At 39.7% G+C, this 18,444-nt stretch overlaps 3 protein-coding genes and 1 pseudogene across 3 annotated transcripts; all 4 read left to right on the top strand.

Moving 5' to 3' along the window:
- Positions 1-812: 812 nt before the first annotated feature.
- Positions 813-10,304, top strand: LOC141004106 (GTPase IMAP family member 7-like). Its single transcript, XM_073475602.1, has 4 exons — positions 813-900; positions 4,319-4,866; positions 8,661-8,874; positions 10,237-10,304. The coding sequence occupies exons 1-4, from the start codon at positions 813-815 to the stop codon at positions 10,302-10,304; spliced, it is 918 nt and encodes a 305-aa protein (XP_073331703.1).
- On the top strand, positions 10,282-11,030 carry LOC141004105 (myeloid-associated differentiation marker homolog; annotated as a pseudogene).
- A 2,260-nt stretch (positions 11,031-13,290) lies between these two features.
- LOC141004104 (GTPase IMAP family member 7-like) lies at positions 13,291-14,475 on the top strand. Its single transcript, XM_073475601.1, has one exon. The coding sequence runs from the start codon at positions 13,291-13,293 to the stop codon at positions 14,473-14,475; it is 1,185 nt and encodes a 394-aa protein (XP_073331702.1).
- A 1,894-nt stretch (positions 14,476-16,369) lies between these two features.
- Positions 16,370-17,639, top strand: LOC141004103 (GTPase IMAP family member 7-like). The gene is made up of 2 exons (XM_073475599.1): positions 16,370-16,376; positions 16,774-17,639. Exons 1-2 carry the CDS (start codon positions 16,370-16,372, stop codon positions 17,637-17,639), a joined length of 873 nt encoding a protein of 290 aa, XP_073331700.1.
- The last annotated feature ends 805 nt before the right edge of the window (positions 17,640-18,444 follow it).

Below are 18,444 nucleotides of genomic sequence, written 5' to 3'. Positions count from 1 at the left end.
CCTTTCGGTATGTATCACTTCAAGGTCATGCCATTTGGGCTCCACGGGGCACCACCCACATTCCAAAGACTGATGGACCACGTGCTGAGGGATGTTGGGGACTTCTCGGCAGCATACTTGGATGATGTGGTTGTGTTCAGCCAGTCTTGGGAGGAGCACAGGTTCCACCTGCAAGAAGTCCTACAGCGAATAAGAGCAGCCGGCCTGACCATCAACCCTCACAAGTGTGCGGTGGCTCAAAGAGAAGTGGCGTACCTGGGATACATCATTGGTTTCGGGAAGATCAAACCACAACTGGTAAAAGTGGAGGCCATTCATTCCTTCCCGGTGCCGACCACCAAGAGGAAGGTGAAAAGTTTCCTGGGCTTGGTGGGTTGGTAGAGGAAGTTTGTGCCTCACTTTGCAGACAGGTCGGTTGTGCTGAATGACCTGACCAAAGCCTCAGCACCCAACAAAGTGCGATGGACAGAGGAGTGTGACAGAGCCTTCAAAGACCTCAAGGAGGCCATCTGTGCTCACTCTGTTCTCGACAGTCCGGACTTCAACAAGCCTTTCACCCTGCAGACGGATGCTTCTGGAGTGGGCCTGGGAGCGGTGCTGCTGCAGGAAGTGGAGGGAGAGAGGAGGCCTGTTGTTTTCCTGAGTCGGAAACTGTTGGACAGGGAGACAAGATACTCAACAGTGGAAAAAGAGTGCTTAGCCATGAAGAGGGGGCGATCGACACCCTCAGATACCATCTGTTGGGGCGACACTTTTTCCTGGAGACAGACCATAGAGCCCTACAATGGCTTCATCGCATGAGGGATGCAACCATGCACATTGCTGGCTGGTACCTGGCCCTGCAGCCATACGACTTCACAGTGCAATACAGGTCAGGGAAGTCCAACGTTGTGGCGGACTGTCTGTCCAGGATGTCTGAAGACTGAGGTACTGTTCTCCTTCAGGAGAGGGGGGAGGAAATGTAACGAAGCGCATTTCGTTACGTATATATATTGCACATGTGGTTAACGGTATCATTTGCACAACAACAACTCTCAAGCCATTGCAATAACTGCACATTGCACTTTAGTCATAATAGCACTTTATTTAAGATTTGCACAGTACATTTTGCACATGCTTATTTGCACAGTTTTTACAGATATTTAAATGAATCTATTTATTGAATATTTATTGAGCCATATGAAACCTCGTGACCGCGGTTGATTGCGTGCCGTCGGGCAGGTGCGGGAATGCGCACTCGGCTCCGCCTGCAAGAAGAGAGGAAAAGTTAAGCTCCGCTAAAACTTGTGCAGGTAATTGACGAGAATGAACTGTAAGCAATGCAAAGGTATTGGGGAAGATGTGTATGTGCAATATCGCTAATGGGTAAGAGTGCAAGTGGGTGCTGTAGTGCAGAAACGAGTTGTTTGTGTTTAACACTTACCTGTCCGATCCTGTGTCTGCTCCAGGGTGCGCGGGCCAAAAGATTCCCCCGGGGGCACAGCACAGTGATAAACGTTTCGGGAGAGACCAAGTGGCAGGACAGGAAGTGGGGGGATTTTCAAATTGCGGTGTTTATTTCTATATGTTGTAATTATATTTTATATGTGTATTTTGGGGTTTCAAAATGAATTATTGTAAATATTGTGTATTATAAGTAAAGAGGGAAATTGTCATTTGGTTACTTAGCCATATGATTATATTTTAACTCACCTCTGAGTGGAAGAGTCCGGTGATTAAGCCTATTGACACAGTATTTAAGGCGCCATTTACCATCTGTCTGGGTTGCACGTCTGATCTCAGAGACATATCACTATTGTTGTTGCTGCTATTTTGGACATTCGATTGAATAAATATAATGAAATCTGGGAAACCCGACCATTGCCTGCCTTTTCTTCAGCATCATCCAGCCGCTCACGGGTCATCAATCTAACATCCCACAAACGTAATAGTTATTACGTTTGTGGGAAATCCCGTATTACGTTTGTAGTAGGCAGCGGCTATTACGTTTGTGGAAAATGTATTACATTTGTGGGTTTATTACATTAAATGCTGCAGAACTTTATTACGTTTGTGGTTTATTACGTTTGTGGACATTATTACATTGGCAGGCGTTACATGGATGTGCATGAAAACACGTACAGTATGCTTTTTTTTTGGACTTTGTTCATTGTGCAACGAGTCAGTGACTGGAACTGGCATCAAAACTCAGAGAAGATACAGGAAACATTTTCACATACACGCTTTCAGTCTTGTCACTCTTACTAATTGTTGCTCCAAAGTGATTGACTTTCAACAACATGGACAGTAAGTTAAATTCTTTCAGTTATTTCTGTCAGGACTAAACACTGTTTATTAAGTTGAAAGATGCAGAACTTGAATTAACAGCTGAGCACAATTTTTACAGTGTGCAGGTGCTAAATTTAGATGGCTCCCATAGATCTTTGTGACACTGTTTTGACAGATGTTATTGGTATCCTACTTAAATGTTGGTACAGTGGAAGATAATGAGACTGAAGGAAACAAGGCAGTAACAAGTGGGCACTCTAATGGAAAGAAGGGAGAACCTTTTCTTGCTAAATAATGGGTACCTAGAGGGGACAGTACGGTGATACTGTTTGGAAATAATAGTTTATGTAATTGTCACCACTTTTCTGCAACACCTATGAAATTTCACATGAAGAGCAACAGCAGTTGTTTTTACTGTGCTGTAATCCAAAGACCATAAACTTGAAGAAATGAGAAATGGTTATGTCAAAAACCACGTATATAAACCCAGGCATTACTACCTGGATTAAAGCATGCTTTTTGGCTCACATAGCACCCTTTCTGTTTAAACATTGACTTGAAAGTGAAAAGTAAATTTAATTGTATTTATTGAATTGAAAATGATCTGTGATGAATATCAATAGACCAATCAATTATCGTATAGGTCTTCTATTAGCAAAACTGAAGTTTGTGAATTATGTAAAGTATGTTGAATAACAAAACACCCAACCAAGCCAGCCTGTACGGAAGTCTCTGCTGCCATCCTCTGTATCCCACCTGATTTAAATTTTATTCTTATTTTTATGTTGTATTCATCCATTTATCAAATGTTTTCTTACATTTTCAGTAGCACAAAGGGACTACAACTAACATTTTGTTATACAGTCCTGATTGTATGAGTATGATTACATTGATTCTTGAATCTTGAAAATGGTGTTATCAATACATATATTCTGCAGAAACAATAAAGTAATAACTGCAATCGGCAAAGGGCAAAGTTTTATTGTACTGTAGTCCATCCAAAGATCATGAAGTGGGTGGCTAAATTGCCTATACACCAGGCTAATGTTTAACCGCTTATCTTCCTGATGAAAAAATTGGTCTACCCAATAAACACCAGACAAATGTTTGAAAAAAAACAAACAGCAACCCCATTTCATATGGAAATAAACATAGGCTACTGATTAGTGAACTTCTAATGTATGTGCTGCAATTATATTAAAGTCTTCTTTTACAGTCACCATTTTCATATATTTTTTTCATTACTTATAAAAGGTTCACATGGCAAAGAAACAAAACAAAACGCGATACAGTTTGTCCATAATTGCACGTTCGGTGGCATTACTGTAATGTCACTGCCCTCCAAGTTCACATGAACAACGGGCCTCAGCTGAGAATGTGTGTCTCATGACTATTATGTAGAGTGACGCTAAGTAGGTGATTAGTAAAAGGCTCTGTCGCAGAGACCTTTATTGCTTTCCTTTTTTATTTTTGTTGAGCAAGAGAGAAAAATAAACAGAATCTATCTTTCTCAAAAACATCTGCTGCACAGGTAGACAAATGTATCTGTTTTTTATGGCATTTAAGGAAGTTGTTGTTGTTGTTGTTAAACATGGCTGGGATATTATGGTTGCCCTTTAACCATAATATTAAGTGATTTGACGGATGACAAAGAAGGAAAAAACTGAACAACATTAGCATTGTGATGGCAAAAGGATATATTTTAAACACACAAAAGGAAAATGATAAACACTGAACTTTAGCAAAAAAAATCAGTATCAGTTGGTTGCTGAAAGTGATATTAATAAAAAGATAAAAATAACAAACAGAAATTTACAGTTGTACAATTTAATATATGTATCTACAGATGTGTGTGTGTGTGTGTGTGTGTGTGTGTGTGTGTGTGTGTGTGTGCGTGTGTGTGTGTGTTTGTGTGAACGTACATGTTTTAATCAAAGCAGCCCAAAATGTCCAATGAGGGTTTTAATTGTATTGAATGGAATCATTTAATATATAAAAACAACCAAAACACAAATGTACAGTATTAATGATGGACATTATTCTTTTTCAGTGTCAAACACAATGAGAATTGTCATCTTGGGAAAAACTGAAGCTGGGAGAAGCAGCCTGGCTAACACCATATTTGGAGAAAAGCTCTTTAAAATCGAACACACTTTTAACTCTGAAACAACCAAATGTCAATCAGAAACCAGATCTGTCAATGGAAGAAGCATCACTCTGATCGACACTCCTGGTCTCTTTGACACAGACAGATCTGAGGAGGAGATGAAGCCTGAGATGGTGAGGTGTATCACAGAGTGTGCTCCTGGGCCTCATGCTTTTCTCATTGTGCTCAAAGTGGAGAAATTCACAAAGCAGGAGCAGGCTGTCATCAACAAAATACAAGAATACTTTTCTGAAGAAGCTTTCAAATATGCCACGGTTCTCTTCACTCATGGTGACCAGCTCCCTGAAGGAAAGACGATTAAGGAATTTGTCAATCAAAGTGAAAATTTGAGTGATCTGGTGAAGAAGTGTGGAGGACGGTGCCACGTTGTTGACAATAAATACTGGAAAGAAAAAAAAACAAAAGATAAAAACAGGAGCAACCAGTTCCAGGTGGAGGAGCTGCTCAAGTCAATAGACAAGATGGTGACGGAAAACAATGGAAGCTGCTACACCACTGAGATGCTGCTCAGAGATCGGGCTAAGGGCAGCGTATTTAACAAGTATTTGATCATATTGGCAGTCATTGGAATAGGCGCTGTACGTGTCGCAGCAAGTTTTGGATTTTCAGTGTCATTCAGCACAGTTGCAGTGGCAACTGGTGTAGTAGGAGCAGTGATAGCAGGTGTTACAGGATCTATTAAAGGTAAAAGAGCAGACACACCACAGGAAGCTGGGGTTGTCAAGAATGAAGCCCAATCCGTCTTAGATGAAGCAAATTCATCACAGCCGAAGTGTAAACATTGTTGAAACCTGTAATGAGCCACGAGGTGTGAGAGAGCTGAGATTTCTTCAGGAACAATCTCACTTCAGATTTAAATCTTTAACCATTGAGCTAATTATGTTTATTCAGATGTGATATGTCATAGGTTGTACTTTGTCTGAGCTTCAAACTTTTATTAGCGTTTTCCTGTTTCACAAGCTAACCACAGCACCAGGCTGTCACTTCTGTAAACTGTAATCACAAAGATCAAACATTTACAACAGCATTCATAGATAAGAACTTTAAAAATATTTTAATCAAACCAGTGTATGATGTCAGTTGTATTTCTGTCTCCATTAAAACATTGATCAGTGTTTCCTCTTTCAAACGCTGACCAGAGTGATGTATGTACATAATGTTTTTGACATGCTTCTGATGCTCCTGCAAAAGTTGTGGTTCCTTTTGGATTAAAATGTATCATCACATATGAACAGTCAATAAAAACCTATGAAAAACATGCTCTTATTTTTTTTCCATTTATGAATGGTGCAGCCAGTTAATTAAAACAATTTCTTTGAGAACCCTAGCATGTTTATTTTAAATGTTTATGGAGGATTTTAAAGATCTAAAGAGTAAAACCAAACTAAGAGTCTACAGCCATACTAACATGCTGATGGTAAGTGTGTGTAATGTTTATCATGTTAATCATCTCAGTTTAGCATGTTAGCGCGATGATAATTAGTACATGACACAAACTGAAGTTGAGGCCGATGTCATTGGTTGAATGTCATTAGTTTGGTTATAAACCAAACAACATTTTGAGCTGATGATGGTGTTATCTCACAGTGCTCCCGACAGCCACTCTGCGCCTGTTGGGCCGCATTAATAAAACAGACTTAAAATCAAATCTGATCCTAAGAATGCCTTTTGCACAAAAGCACATATAAGTAGTTATTTATAAAACATTATTTTGATGTGAAAATGATCTCATCTCTAAGAAATGTCTAGACTTGAACAAAGGGGTTTCCCGCTGGTTGTAGGGTTAGTGTTGTTTGGGATGCATGTGTCCAAGCTTGTGGTGAACTTTGTATGAGCTTTATGAACAATATGCACACACACTCCCAAGCTGTGTATTTGGCTTTGTTTGTCAACTCACTATTTTCTACCTAACAATAGCTGTTGCCTGGCTTCAATCTCCTCTACCATTGGGCCTTTTGGTTCCTTTGACGCAGACAGGGCCGGTCCTGGGCATAGGCAGTATAGGCGAATGCTAAGGGCGCCGCAAACGGGGGGAGAAAAAACAAAACAAAAAAAAAACTATTTTTTACCAGTGCTATTACTAATATTATTTCGAAATATTATATAAGCCCACAGCAACATAACTTCATAGCAAAGCCTATTAAATAATTCAGAGGCCTTTCTTCTGGGTTCCTGGCTCGTTGCACTTTACCTGACCTCTGTGAGGGTGGGGGGCGGGGTCGAGAGGCGAGAGGCGAGCTGCCTGAATCTGACCGGACCGTGACCCAAGAGAGACATTTATTGACACTGTAGCGGAACCACAATGTCCAAAAGACTGAAACCATCCGGCGCCCAGGGAAGGAAAAGAAGGAAAGAAGAGGAGAAACACGTGAAAAAGAAAGAGGTACGGTAACATCAATGTGATGAACTGAATGAAACCAATAGTTTAATCGTAGTTACCGTTGTTGGAGCAGAGTGTTAACTTGCTGGCTTACTTTGGACGATAGTAGCATTGTTTAATAGTCAGTAAATAGCTGAGTCGACGTTAGTTAATGTTACTCCACCTTAAATTCATCAGGGACATTTGGAAAGTTAACGTCAGGCCAGTTCAGGTGTTATTTTAACCTGTTGGCTGTGTTTTCCTGCTTGTATGTCAGTTAAAATGCTTTTAGTTTTCCATCCCATTTATAAGTAATAGAGCAGTTGTAAGACTTTGGTTTATTGTGTCACAGTTTATGTTAAAGTTTACATCAGTGTGCAGTTAAAGTGTATTACTGTTAATACTCCATACCTTAGCTTTCCCATATCATTCATAGGCTACATATATATATAGCTATATATAAGTTTCACTGCACTTTACTTTAGTCTATATTAGTCTTATGTATAGCACACACCAAGCATCTGTTTGTTATTAAAATGTAACATCCAGTGATCACATATACTTCTCTTCTCTCTTCAGATGCACTTTTAAAATATTTCACCACCACCGCCAGTGACACAGCATCAAGTGCTCCTGTCCTCTACCTCAGCACAGCAGAGTGACACAGCATCAGGACTAAAGGCTGCAACAATAGACCTGCTGACTGGCCATCTCTTCTAACTGACAAAGTAAGAAAGGAGTTAGTTCAAAGACGATCATTTCAAATAAAAAGCAGTTACACATTTCCCAAAAACAAAGATGGGAGAAAGTGTCCACATGACTTTTTTACCAGAGTCTTAGTCAGTGGGGAAAAAAATCAGAAGAAGCTGGCTGATGTACTCAAACAAGAATGATAGCTTGCACTGCTTCTGTTGCAAAAGGTTTCCTCCCAAAGAAAACAGACTGTTTTTTATTTTGTATGTAAATAGAATATTCTTTAATATGTTTGTGCAATACCCTATTTATGTTATATTTTTAATTTATCACTTGATTCAGTTTTTATTTGGTGTGATATTTTTGACTTAAAAGAAATAAAATCTTGAATACATACATGTAGTTTCTGTGTGAGTGTATGAAAATTGATTGTGAAATTGACTGCGATGCAAGGGGGCGCCAGCCAAAATCTTGCCTAGGGCACCAAATTGGTCAGGGCCACTGGACGCAGATAGATGTGATGTGACAGATAGATAGAATTTTCTGTGAAGTGTTTGAAGTGTGGTTGTGGTTGAGCTGCTGCCAAAGCTGCCAAGGTTAAACAGGGTCGCCAAGGTAAAAAAGGCAGACACAGAATATTTAAGTAACTTAAGGTGGGGATTAATGTACACAGAAGACAGTTCCCAGAGAGTTTCCCAAAGGCTTTTTTTTATTACTGATGATATTCATGCAAAAATGATTTAATGTCTTTTGTCTGTGCTAAAGGATCCTTCCATCCATGGTAGGGCCATTCTACAGAATACTGAATCAAACACCAAAATTAAGTTCATGAGATGATACTGAAATACATTTTTGACAATTGTTCTATTCTTGTTTTTAAAAAAAGTGAAATTTAAACAAATAGACATTGTATTTAAATGTTTTAATCATCAAGCTTTATTTTTTAAAAATGTTCAGCATTTCCATGTCACTGTCAGAAGTTTTAGTCCACTGGCTGAGACTGGTTTAAGCCTCACCCCTACACTTTTGATCAGGGAGTATGCCTGTGTTAAATAGGTCCCATCACTTTGAAGTGAATGTGTTCAAAAGTATAACCAAACATTGGTTATTTTCAATTAAAGTGTTACACGTGTACTAATGTGTTCAGAGCTGTGCAGGAGCAACCAGCGTCAGGTGGAGGAGCTGCTCAAGTCAATAGACAAGATGGTGATGGAAAACAACGGAAGCTGCTACACCAATGAGATGCTGCAAGAAGTGGAGGAAATTAAAAAACAAGAGGTGGAAAACATTAGACAGTCATCAGGAAACATGACAGAGGAAGAGATCATAGAGAAGGCTAAGGACAGAGTATATAAGGTTTTGATCAGATTAGCAGATGTTGGAATAGGTGTTTTCATAGGAGCTTTGTTTTGTGTAGCAGTGATGGCTTGAGTAGTGATCACAGCTTTAAAAACTATATCATTACTGACTATAGTCAACATAGCAGATCATTTTGCAAGAGCATTGAGAGCTAGAGGCGGAGCCTGAGCAGCAGCAGTAGCAGTAGGAGCAGTGATAGGAGGTGTTCAAGGACATCGTGCAGCTGAAGGAGCAGACACACCACTGGAGGCAGCAAAGAGGGCAGCAGAGGGCTTCAAGAATGAAGCCCAATCTGTCTATAGTGAAACAAAGGATGCTGTGGTCGAAACCTTTAATATTGTGACTCCTGAACAAAGAAGAGATCATTTGCCTGTATATTTAATGACAAATCTTTATTCTCTGATTAATATGTTTATTCACATGTGACAGGTTGTACTTTGTGTCTAAGGTTCAAACTTATTTCTGATTCACGAGCTGACCTCAGTGTTGGTTTGATGTGTTCTTTTAATTTTTCAACTGCTGATTTAAATCAAACCAGTGTACGTTGTTGGCTGTGTTTCTGTCTCCCCTCAGGACACTGATCAATGTTTCTTGTTCCAAAACTAACCAGAAAATATCATTTAATGTATGTTAACAATGTCATTTTGTTAGACAAGATTCTGATGCTTGTGCTAAAACAGCTTCATTTCAATCAATTTATGAATGGTGCATTTGAATAATTAAAACTGTTTCAAATCAAAGATTTAGCTGACATTACTGTTTGTTTACATCCAGTGTGTTTCATTTGTGCCCAAATGTGTGTTTATATTTTAGAATTAATTTACACCTTTGAGCCTGCGCTTCGTGTTTTATCAATGAACTGCAGCTGAACTAAAAACCAGCACAGTTTGGACACTAGAGGGCATCAATATCGAACCATTCACAGCCTGGAGTTGTGAATGTGCTTTCGTTTTCCAACTCTTTTAAGTTTCATCTTCCCTTAAACGTCCCTGCACAGGTCACAGCTTGAACCGCCCCTCGAGGTTCCTCAAACATTCTTCAGTCTTTACACAACTTTAGTTTGAGCTCAGGCCTGCCAGTCAGGGATGAATCATTTATGATTACATTTACAAAATTATGTGACATCATATTTCAGACTGGGTACTGGACAACTGGGAAATTCTTCATCACAGGCTGTTCAGACTTTTATGATGCTTTGTTTAGTTTCAAAGAAAGAATATGAGGAGGTCTCCACTTAAAGGGAAAGTTACATACAACATACAAATACAAAACACAACAGGATGTTTGTATTTCACTGATATACTGCACAGTACCTGTCTTCTGTCATCTTCTCACCAAACGTTTCCTCAGTTTATTCTGATCACTCTCCTCTTTTATTGTCTTCCTGCAGAGTATGTGACAAACATCCACAGAGTGTGTGACGACATCTCCGACACAAGATCACACGTTCAGTATTGAAGACTCATCTTAATCCTCGCTGGACTTCAGAAGCCTCTTTCCCCTCCAGACTTGTCGTAATTTCCCATCATGCCAGTATTCGTGTTTCCCACCTCCCAGCTGCTATGGGTGCGTTTAGCTGCCGTGCTCTTCACCTGCGTGGCGTTCAGTGTCGCAGCACATGTAGGCCCACTTTATGGATCCATGGCTGACTGGTGCATCTTTTGCTGGGCGTTCAGCTTCGCCTGCACCCTGCTGGTCCTGCTGGTGGAGCAGTGTGGCCTTCAGGCCCGAACCCCGGTGTCCTGGACCAATTTCCCCATCACTGTCGCCTGCTACGGCGCCCTCCTCTGCCTCTCTGCCTCTGTCATCTTCCCACTGTTTTACATCAAGGACCAGCCTCTAACCAGCGAGGTTCGAGCCCATCGCATTGTCTCCACCGTCTTCTCCTGCCTGGCAGCGGTCGCCTACATGGGGGAGGTGAGCCTGACTGAAGTGAGGCCAGGAGAGGTGGCAGGTTACATGGCTACGGCTCCAGGCCTGCTGAAGGTGTGCTAGACCTTTGTGGCCTGTATCATCTTCATCCTGGTCAGCCAGCCTGTGTCGTACAACTTCTATCCAGCACTCGAGTGGTGCATGGCCGTATACTGCATCTGCTTCATCCTCCTCCTCAACTTCCTGCTTTACCTCGCTGACCTGGCCTATACTGCCAGACTGGTGCTTGTTGAACACGACTCTTCCCTTTAGGTGTCTAATTGTAAAATGCTGAAATGCAATATTGTGTTGATGCAAGGAAAGCCCCTGAAAAAAACCTCACTTACAGTATGTAGGTATATTTAAAATGCCTAGAGTTCTGCAGCCTTTAAAGGAACAGTCCACCGAAAAAGGAAAATTCAGTCATTATCTTCTCACCCACATGCTGATGGAAAGTCGGGTGAAGTTTGTAGTCCGCTAAACGTTTCTGGAGCTTCACAGCAAAACAGCGGTGAAGCATTCTCAAGAACAACTGCAGAAGATGGGGACTTGTATGAAAACATTAAAGGTGCAATATGTAAGAATCAACCTCCTGAAGCATATCACCTGAGTAACCACTGACTGCTGGTAACTGTAGCTGCCACTAGCTATTTAGCTTAGTTAGCCATGCAGCTAGCGGTTCGGACTGCTCAGCGACCAGGGGAGTGTACTAGGGCAGACCACGGCTAACTGGTTAGCATGCTAACTTCAGTGGACATCTCTGCAACTCTACATAGACATCATAATTTCAACACAGCTATTTCTTCACATTCTGTTGTTGAGAATTTAAGTTAATTTTTGAACGCTTTCAACAAAAACTTTTACGTATTGCTCCTTTAAAACACACTGAAAGAAAAAACAAAACATAAAATGGCCCCATACAGCTCATCCAGCATAATCCAAATCTCCATTTTATGTTTTCTGTGGCTTTACGTTTTAAAACAAGTCCCCATCTACTTCAGTTGTTTAGGAGAATGATACAACGCCGTTTTGCTGTGAGGCTCCAGAAATGTTTTGTGGACTACAAAAACTTTGGCAACGGGGGCGAGTAGATTATGACTGAATCTTCATTTTTGGGTGAACTTTTCCTTTAACTTCAAATGTGAACTGACCTGTGTGAAATGTGCACGGACAAAGTGGGATTTTACAAAAACAAGTTCAGCTTGTATTTGTGTTAAAATAAAATAAAGTCAACACAGTGGAACACAGACAAGTTATTTTTAAGTGGGAATAAATGTGTTTACTCCAACAGTAACAATCACCATAACCTGATAAAGTCTTGTTTTAAATCCTTCTTATTATGTTTTGTTAATACGTTTTTGTTTTTTTTTTACTTCAGCTGTCATCAGTATTGAAACGTTTTAAAAGAATGTCATTTGAGTGAATAAAGTTGTTGAACCAATAAATATTTTAAGTTTAAAGTGCGAGAACTGAAATGTGCTATGTCCTCAGATTGTGGTTCTACAACGTGTTGTCACTTTCATGATGCAGTGATGAAGAAGTGCAACAGGCCTTTGTTGACCCTCTATCACTGATGACAGGAAACATACTCACCGTCAGCAGAGAATGTTCCCTTCCTCTACTGATAACACAACCTATGTACAGTAAATGTGAAACCGAAGCTGTGCTTGGTTTGACAAAGACTGCCTCTGATAGTAAGAAAAAAACCTCTGTGTGGTTTGATCAGACTATAATATCACCAGCAACATGATCAGACAGTATCACAACTATCGTCATACTTCAGATGAGGACCTGCCCAGATCTGTGTTCATATTGCTTCAGGCTACCTAGGGCGGGGGTGAATGTGAGCCTCCACAGAAGATGTTTCCTTAATTATTTCATGTTTTTTGTGGATTTGATAAACATCATCATTATCTGCAGTAGTAAATAATTCAGACCAAATAAGGTTTTAGCTGACAGTCGTAGGCTTTCTTTGTTTTGTCCTTGGTGGCCTACTTATTTTACAAAAAACTTGTCATGGAACAATTCTGTTTGATTCTGGTTATACCGTGTGAGATGTGCAAAATGGGCGTGTGTGTAAACACACTTTTGGAAGTTTATCAATTGTGCAACAAGTCTGGAAGTGAAACTGGCATGCAAGCTCAAAGAAGACACTGGAAACTTTTCACAGGCAGTCTTTTCACTCTAACCTTCACTGCACAGCCACATCACTTTTGAAAACATGGGCCGTAAGTAAACCCAAACCTTTATCTGGTATCTGTACTCTGCCAAAGATTGTTTATGATTTTTAGAAGTCGCATTCTTCCAGTTAAACTAATTTAAGCTTGTCAGTTTAATAGTTTTTTCACAGGATCCTTCAGTATTTTGATAAAGTAGTTTTGAAAAGTCTGGTGTGCCAAGTTTCGTAGTTCACAGCTGTTTTTACATTGTGTCAGATATACATTTAACTGACTTGGGTATTAATCAATTTAGGTCAGATCAGATACACAATATTATAACATTAACAACTTTGATCATATGTAACTTCTTGTATATGAAGAAATCCCAACGACAAATATACAGTAATAGTGATGGATATTATTCTCTTTCAGTGTCAAACAGAAGGAGAATCGTCATCTTGGGAAAAACTGGATCTGGGAAAAGCAGCCTGGCTAACACCATATTTGGAGAGGAACTCTTCAAGATCAGCCACAATCCAAACTCCGAAACAAGAGAATGTGAAGCAGAAACCAAGTCTGTCAATGGGAGAAGCATCACTCTGATCGACACTCCTGGTTTCTTCGACACAGACAGATCTGAGGAGGAGCTGAAGGAGGAGATAGTGAAGTGTATCACAGAGTGTGCTCCTGGGCCTCATGCTTTTCTCATTGTGCTCAAAGTGGAGAAATTCACAAAGCACGAGCAGGAAATCATCAACACAATACAAGAATACTTCTCTGAAGAAGCTTTCAAATATGCAACAGTTGTCTTCACTCATGGTGAACAGCTCCCTGAGGGCCAGAAAATTGAGGATTTTGTCTCAAAGAATAGGTTAATAAGTGATCTGGTGAAGAAGTGTGGAGGCCGGTGCCACGTCATTGACAACAGATACTGGAAAGAAAAACCAAAGGATGAATACAGGAGCAACCAGTTCCAGGTGGAGGAGCTGCTCAAGACAATAGACAAGATGGTGACAGCAAATAATGGAAGCTGCTACACCAATGAGATGCTGCAAGAAGTGGAGGGAATGATAAAACAGGAGGAGGAAAAAATTAGACTGTTAATAGGAAACATGACAGAGGAAGAGATCAGACAGACGGCTAAGGACAGAGTCTATAAGGTTTTGATCAGATTAGCAGGTGTTGGAACAGGTGTTTTCATAGGAGCTTTGCTTGGTGTAACAGTGATGGTTGGAGTAGTGATCACAGCTTTAAAAACTGTATCAATAACAACTATAGTCAACACAGCAGATACTGTTGGAAGAGCTGTGGGAGCCAGAGATGGAGCAGCAGGAGCATTAGGAGCAGCAACAGTAGTAACCGGAATAATTGCATCTGCAGCAATAGGAGCAGTGAAAGGAGGCATTGAAGGATATCGCGCAGCTGAAGGAGCAGACACAGCATGGGAGGCAACAAAGAGGGCAGCAGAGGCCGTCAAGAATGAAGCCCAATCTGTCTATACTAAAGCAAAGGATACAGTGGACAAAATGTCAGAGCCAAAAAAGAGTTGTCACCTTTAATATTGTGACTCTTAAACAAAGAAGAGATCATTCGGCATTAAAAAGTCATATCTCCCTCTTGTTCTAAAAAAAACCTTTATTCTCAGAGCTTATCATGTTTATTCACATGTGATGTATAACCGTCTTTTTGACCGTACTGTCAGTATGATGTGTTCATTTTTTAAAATGTTTTATTATTTGGACCACTGTACATTGTTGGCTGTATTTCTGTCTGCCCTTAAAACACTGATCACTGTTTCTTGCTGAAAAACTAACCAGAAAATATCACTTAATGTATGTTAACAATGTCATTTTGTTAGACAGGATTCTGATGCTAATGCTAAAACAGCTTTGTTTCTTTGTGGATTACAATGTCTCATCAAATATGAACAATCAATAAAATGAAACCTATGAAAAAATGTCATTTCTTAGTTTTTACTTGGTGAGGTAATCAATTTAAGAGTGGTGCATTGAGAAAATTACAACAATTTCATAGAGAGTAAATCAAACATGTTTATCAAAGATACAGTAACTGTAAAGAGTAAAACAAGAGGCTGTATGTAGGCACAGCTAATGTCAGCATGCTAACACACACAATGATAAAGCTAATATGCTGATGTCTAGTAGGTCTGATGTTTACCATGATCATCATCTTAGTTTAGCATTTGATTATTAGCACAAAATAAAATACAGTTAAGGCAGATGTCATTAGTTTTGCAGGTATTTGATCATAAAAAAGTATTGGACAAATCGTGCTGTATGACAGGACAGGGAATCATAAAGTCATTATATTATATTATTATTATACATATTTCAGCGACCTCTAGATGGAGGCACATAGCAACATTAGCTGAAGAAGACACTGAAGAAGAATAGAAACTCTATGATGAGGAGTTTCAGGAAAAACACATCCATGAAAGTCTGTGATTCATTTTCAGCTATGCTCACTTTTCCCTCATGGAGGTAAAGATTTCACTCAGTGTAGCTATGAATACTTTATAAATCAGGGTTTGTACTCAATAAGATCATGAAAGGTTGGATTTGTCACATAAAGGTCCTTTATGATGGAGTCTGACCTGTGAGTGTGAGTAGCATGAACAACCATGGCTTCATGTGATGAAGTAAACAGACTGCCTATAGTCTTTAGTTAATTTTATTTTCAGTATTTTCATGAGCACTAGATAAAAATAGGTGTGGCTGTGTAACTTTGCGCACGCATTTACAGTTTATGAGTGTGATTTTATTTGCTTTATGACATTCTGTTTTACTCTCTTTGTGTTTAGTTTTAATTGATTTTAGCTTTTTTATTTGCTTTGGGTTTTATTCAGTTTTATATAGCGTTTCTTAACTTCTTAACTGTGTTTTGAAAGGAGCTGTATGAGTTAAGGTTATTATAACTATTGTTAAAAACAACTGTTTAAAAAAAGGACACAAATTATAATTTTTTAATAGTTCAACTGCAACAGTTGCTGCATAAATGTAATGCAATTGTTTTGTGTTTATGAAAAAAACAAACTAAAAAGGGCTGTACACCAGCTGTACGCGATGGGGCACCCTACAGGGCACTTTATTAAGTTATCTCCACAGTAAGAGCACCCTCTGGGTCACTTTTGCAGCATTTCTTTGAACATTGTTGCTATTTTAAGCTACGAGACTGAAATAAGCACAATAATTCACATGCTGCATAACATCTTTAAGCTCTGTAGCTTTTTTTTGGCATTGACAACACAGCCGGAGCTTGTTATTAATGCTTACACTTGTACAAAAATAGAATTGCATTGTGTGATATGCTCCATTCTGCTGCCAAGGAACAAGTCAAGCAGGTGGAAAAAGGAAAGTGAGTGGCAAACCGAAGCAAGACAGAAGAAAAGACGCAGTTGCAACATCCTCTGCACTGATTTCTAATTTTGGAAGCATGGACGGTAAGTTTTGGTTATTTCTTTTTTTTTTTAGTTATTCTACAGACAGAAAGTTTAATAATTGTGCCAGAATCAACATTCATAGGAGGTTTGTGTGTTTTTTTTAATTTCTCATGTGATGTGTTGTTGCATTCATGAGTGTTTAATAATGTTTGAATCGTTAAAATCTTTTAATAACTATTCTTTTAAATGAGAGTGTTATCAACCCATTAATGTCCACTGTGGAAATTGATAACTTTCCTTACAGCACTTAAAGTAGTAGTAGTAGTAGTAGTAGTAGTATTATGTGTGTGTGTGTGTGTGTGTGTGTGTGTGTGTGTGTGTGTGTGTGTGTGTGTGTGTGTGTGTGTGAGCAGATTAACATGTACATCGCTGACCCGGAGTCTTTATTGTCTTCTAGCAGCAACAAGGAGGATTGTGGTCTTGGGAAAAACTGGAGCTGGGAAGAGCAGCCTCGCCAACACCATCTTTGGACAGACTGTGTTCAAGACAGACGATTCACCCGAATCAGGAACGAGCAAATGTCAAGCGGAAACCAGATCTGTCAATGGAAGAATCATCACGTGGATCGACACGCCTGGGTTTTTTGACACAAGGGAGTGTGAGGAGGACATGAAGGCCGAGATAGTGAGGTGTATCACAGAGTCTGCTCCTGGGCCTCATGTTTTTCTCCTTGTGCTTAAAATTGAGAAATTCACAAAGCAGGAGCAGGATGTTATAAAGAAAATGCAGCAATATTTCTCTGAAAAAGCTTTCAAATATGCCACAGTTCTCTTTACTCATGGTGACGATCTCCGGGAAGGACAGAAGATTGAGGAATTTGTAGATCAAAGTGAACATGTGCGTGATCTGGTGAAGAAGTGTGGAGGTCGGTGCCATGTCATTGATAATAGGTACTGGAAAGAAAAACTAAAACATGAATACAGGAGCAACCAGTTTCAGGTGGAGGAGCTACTCAAGACAATAGACAAAATGACTGAGGCAAACAAAGGAGGCTACTATACCAATGAGATGCTGCAGGCATCTGAGAAGAAAATACAAGAGGAAGAACGCAAACTGTCTTCTGCAGACATGTCAAAGGAAGCAATCAGACAGCAGGCGAAAATTGTGTTTGCTGCGCATGTCTTGAAAGTGTCAAGGCCATGCTTTACATCAGGAGCAATGCTGGGACTTTTCCTTGGTGAGAAAGTATGGAACGAGACAACAGCATTAGGCCTAGGAGTAGCAATGGGAGCAGCAAGAGGAGCAGATGCATCGGTGCAATAGATGCAGCAGAGTGAAGCACACTTTTGTAAAGTAAAAAGCAGTTCAAAGTTCCCATGAAGTTAAAATCGATGTTAACATCAACATTATGTAACTTTTTAGCTTAAAATAACAACTTCAAAATCATTTTGATGGTACAGTGTCTTGTAAAAGGGTGAATGGTGTCCACACTGTGTCCACCACGACTGTGGTGTTGCACCAAAAACTGTGTGGGGGGGGGGGGGGGCAAATTGAACAAAATGCAGATTTCTGAATAATGTTGCTTTAAGTGTTTTGATCACATCTTGCTCTTTCTCTCACCTAGATGCTACTATCTAACCCAACAACGGCAAAAAAAGTTGTAAGATGGTATTCTTAATTGTATTTTAGAGTTATTTCGTGGAAAACAATTTTTTGACTCATCCTGCACTTGGTGGTGTATAATAGTTTTACGTCTAATAAACACTCAATTTTTATGACGCTGCCATGGATGGACACTGTCAGGGGAGTCTTTTTGAGGACTGAGCCTCAGATTACTGTTAAAAAAACACAACTTTTTGACTTTTTTTCAGTGCTTTAGATCATGTTTTATGGAGAAAATATTGTCTTGTCTACTGTCTTTCAGCTGCTTTGTCTCATCTCTGGACAGATAGCTTTACTTGTTGGTAAAGCAATCGCTAACGAGCAGCGTGTGAGGGAAATTCTCTAATGTCCCTTTATTATTTTGATATGTCATTCTTGCGTATGAAGCTTAACAAAAATAGATGCAACATTAATATGTGTGTAGGGGGAAAACTTATGTCTGTGGGCCTCCTGCATGGTTTATTCC

Source organism: Pagrus major, chromosome 10, assembly GCF_040436345.1.
Source record: "Pagrus major chromosome 10, Pma_NU_1.0".
In the NCBI taxonomy this organism is placed as follows: domain Eukaryota; kingdom Metazoa; phylum Chordata; class Actinopteri; order Spariformes; family Sparidae; genus Pagrus; species Pagrus major.
This window is presented reverse-complemented; position numbering and strand designations above follow the sequence as displayed.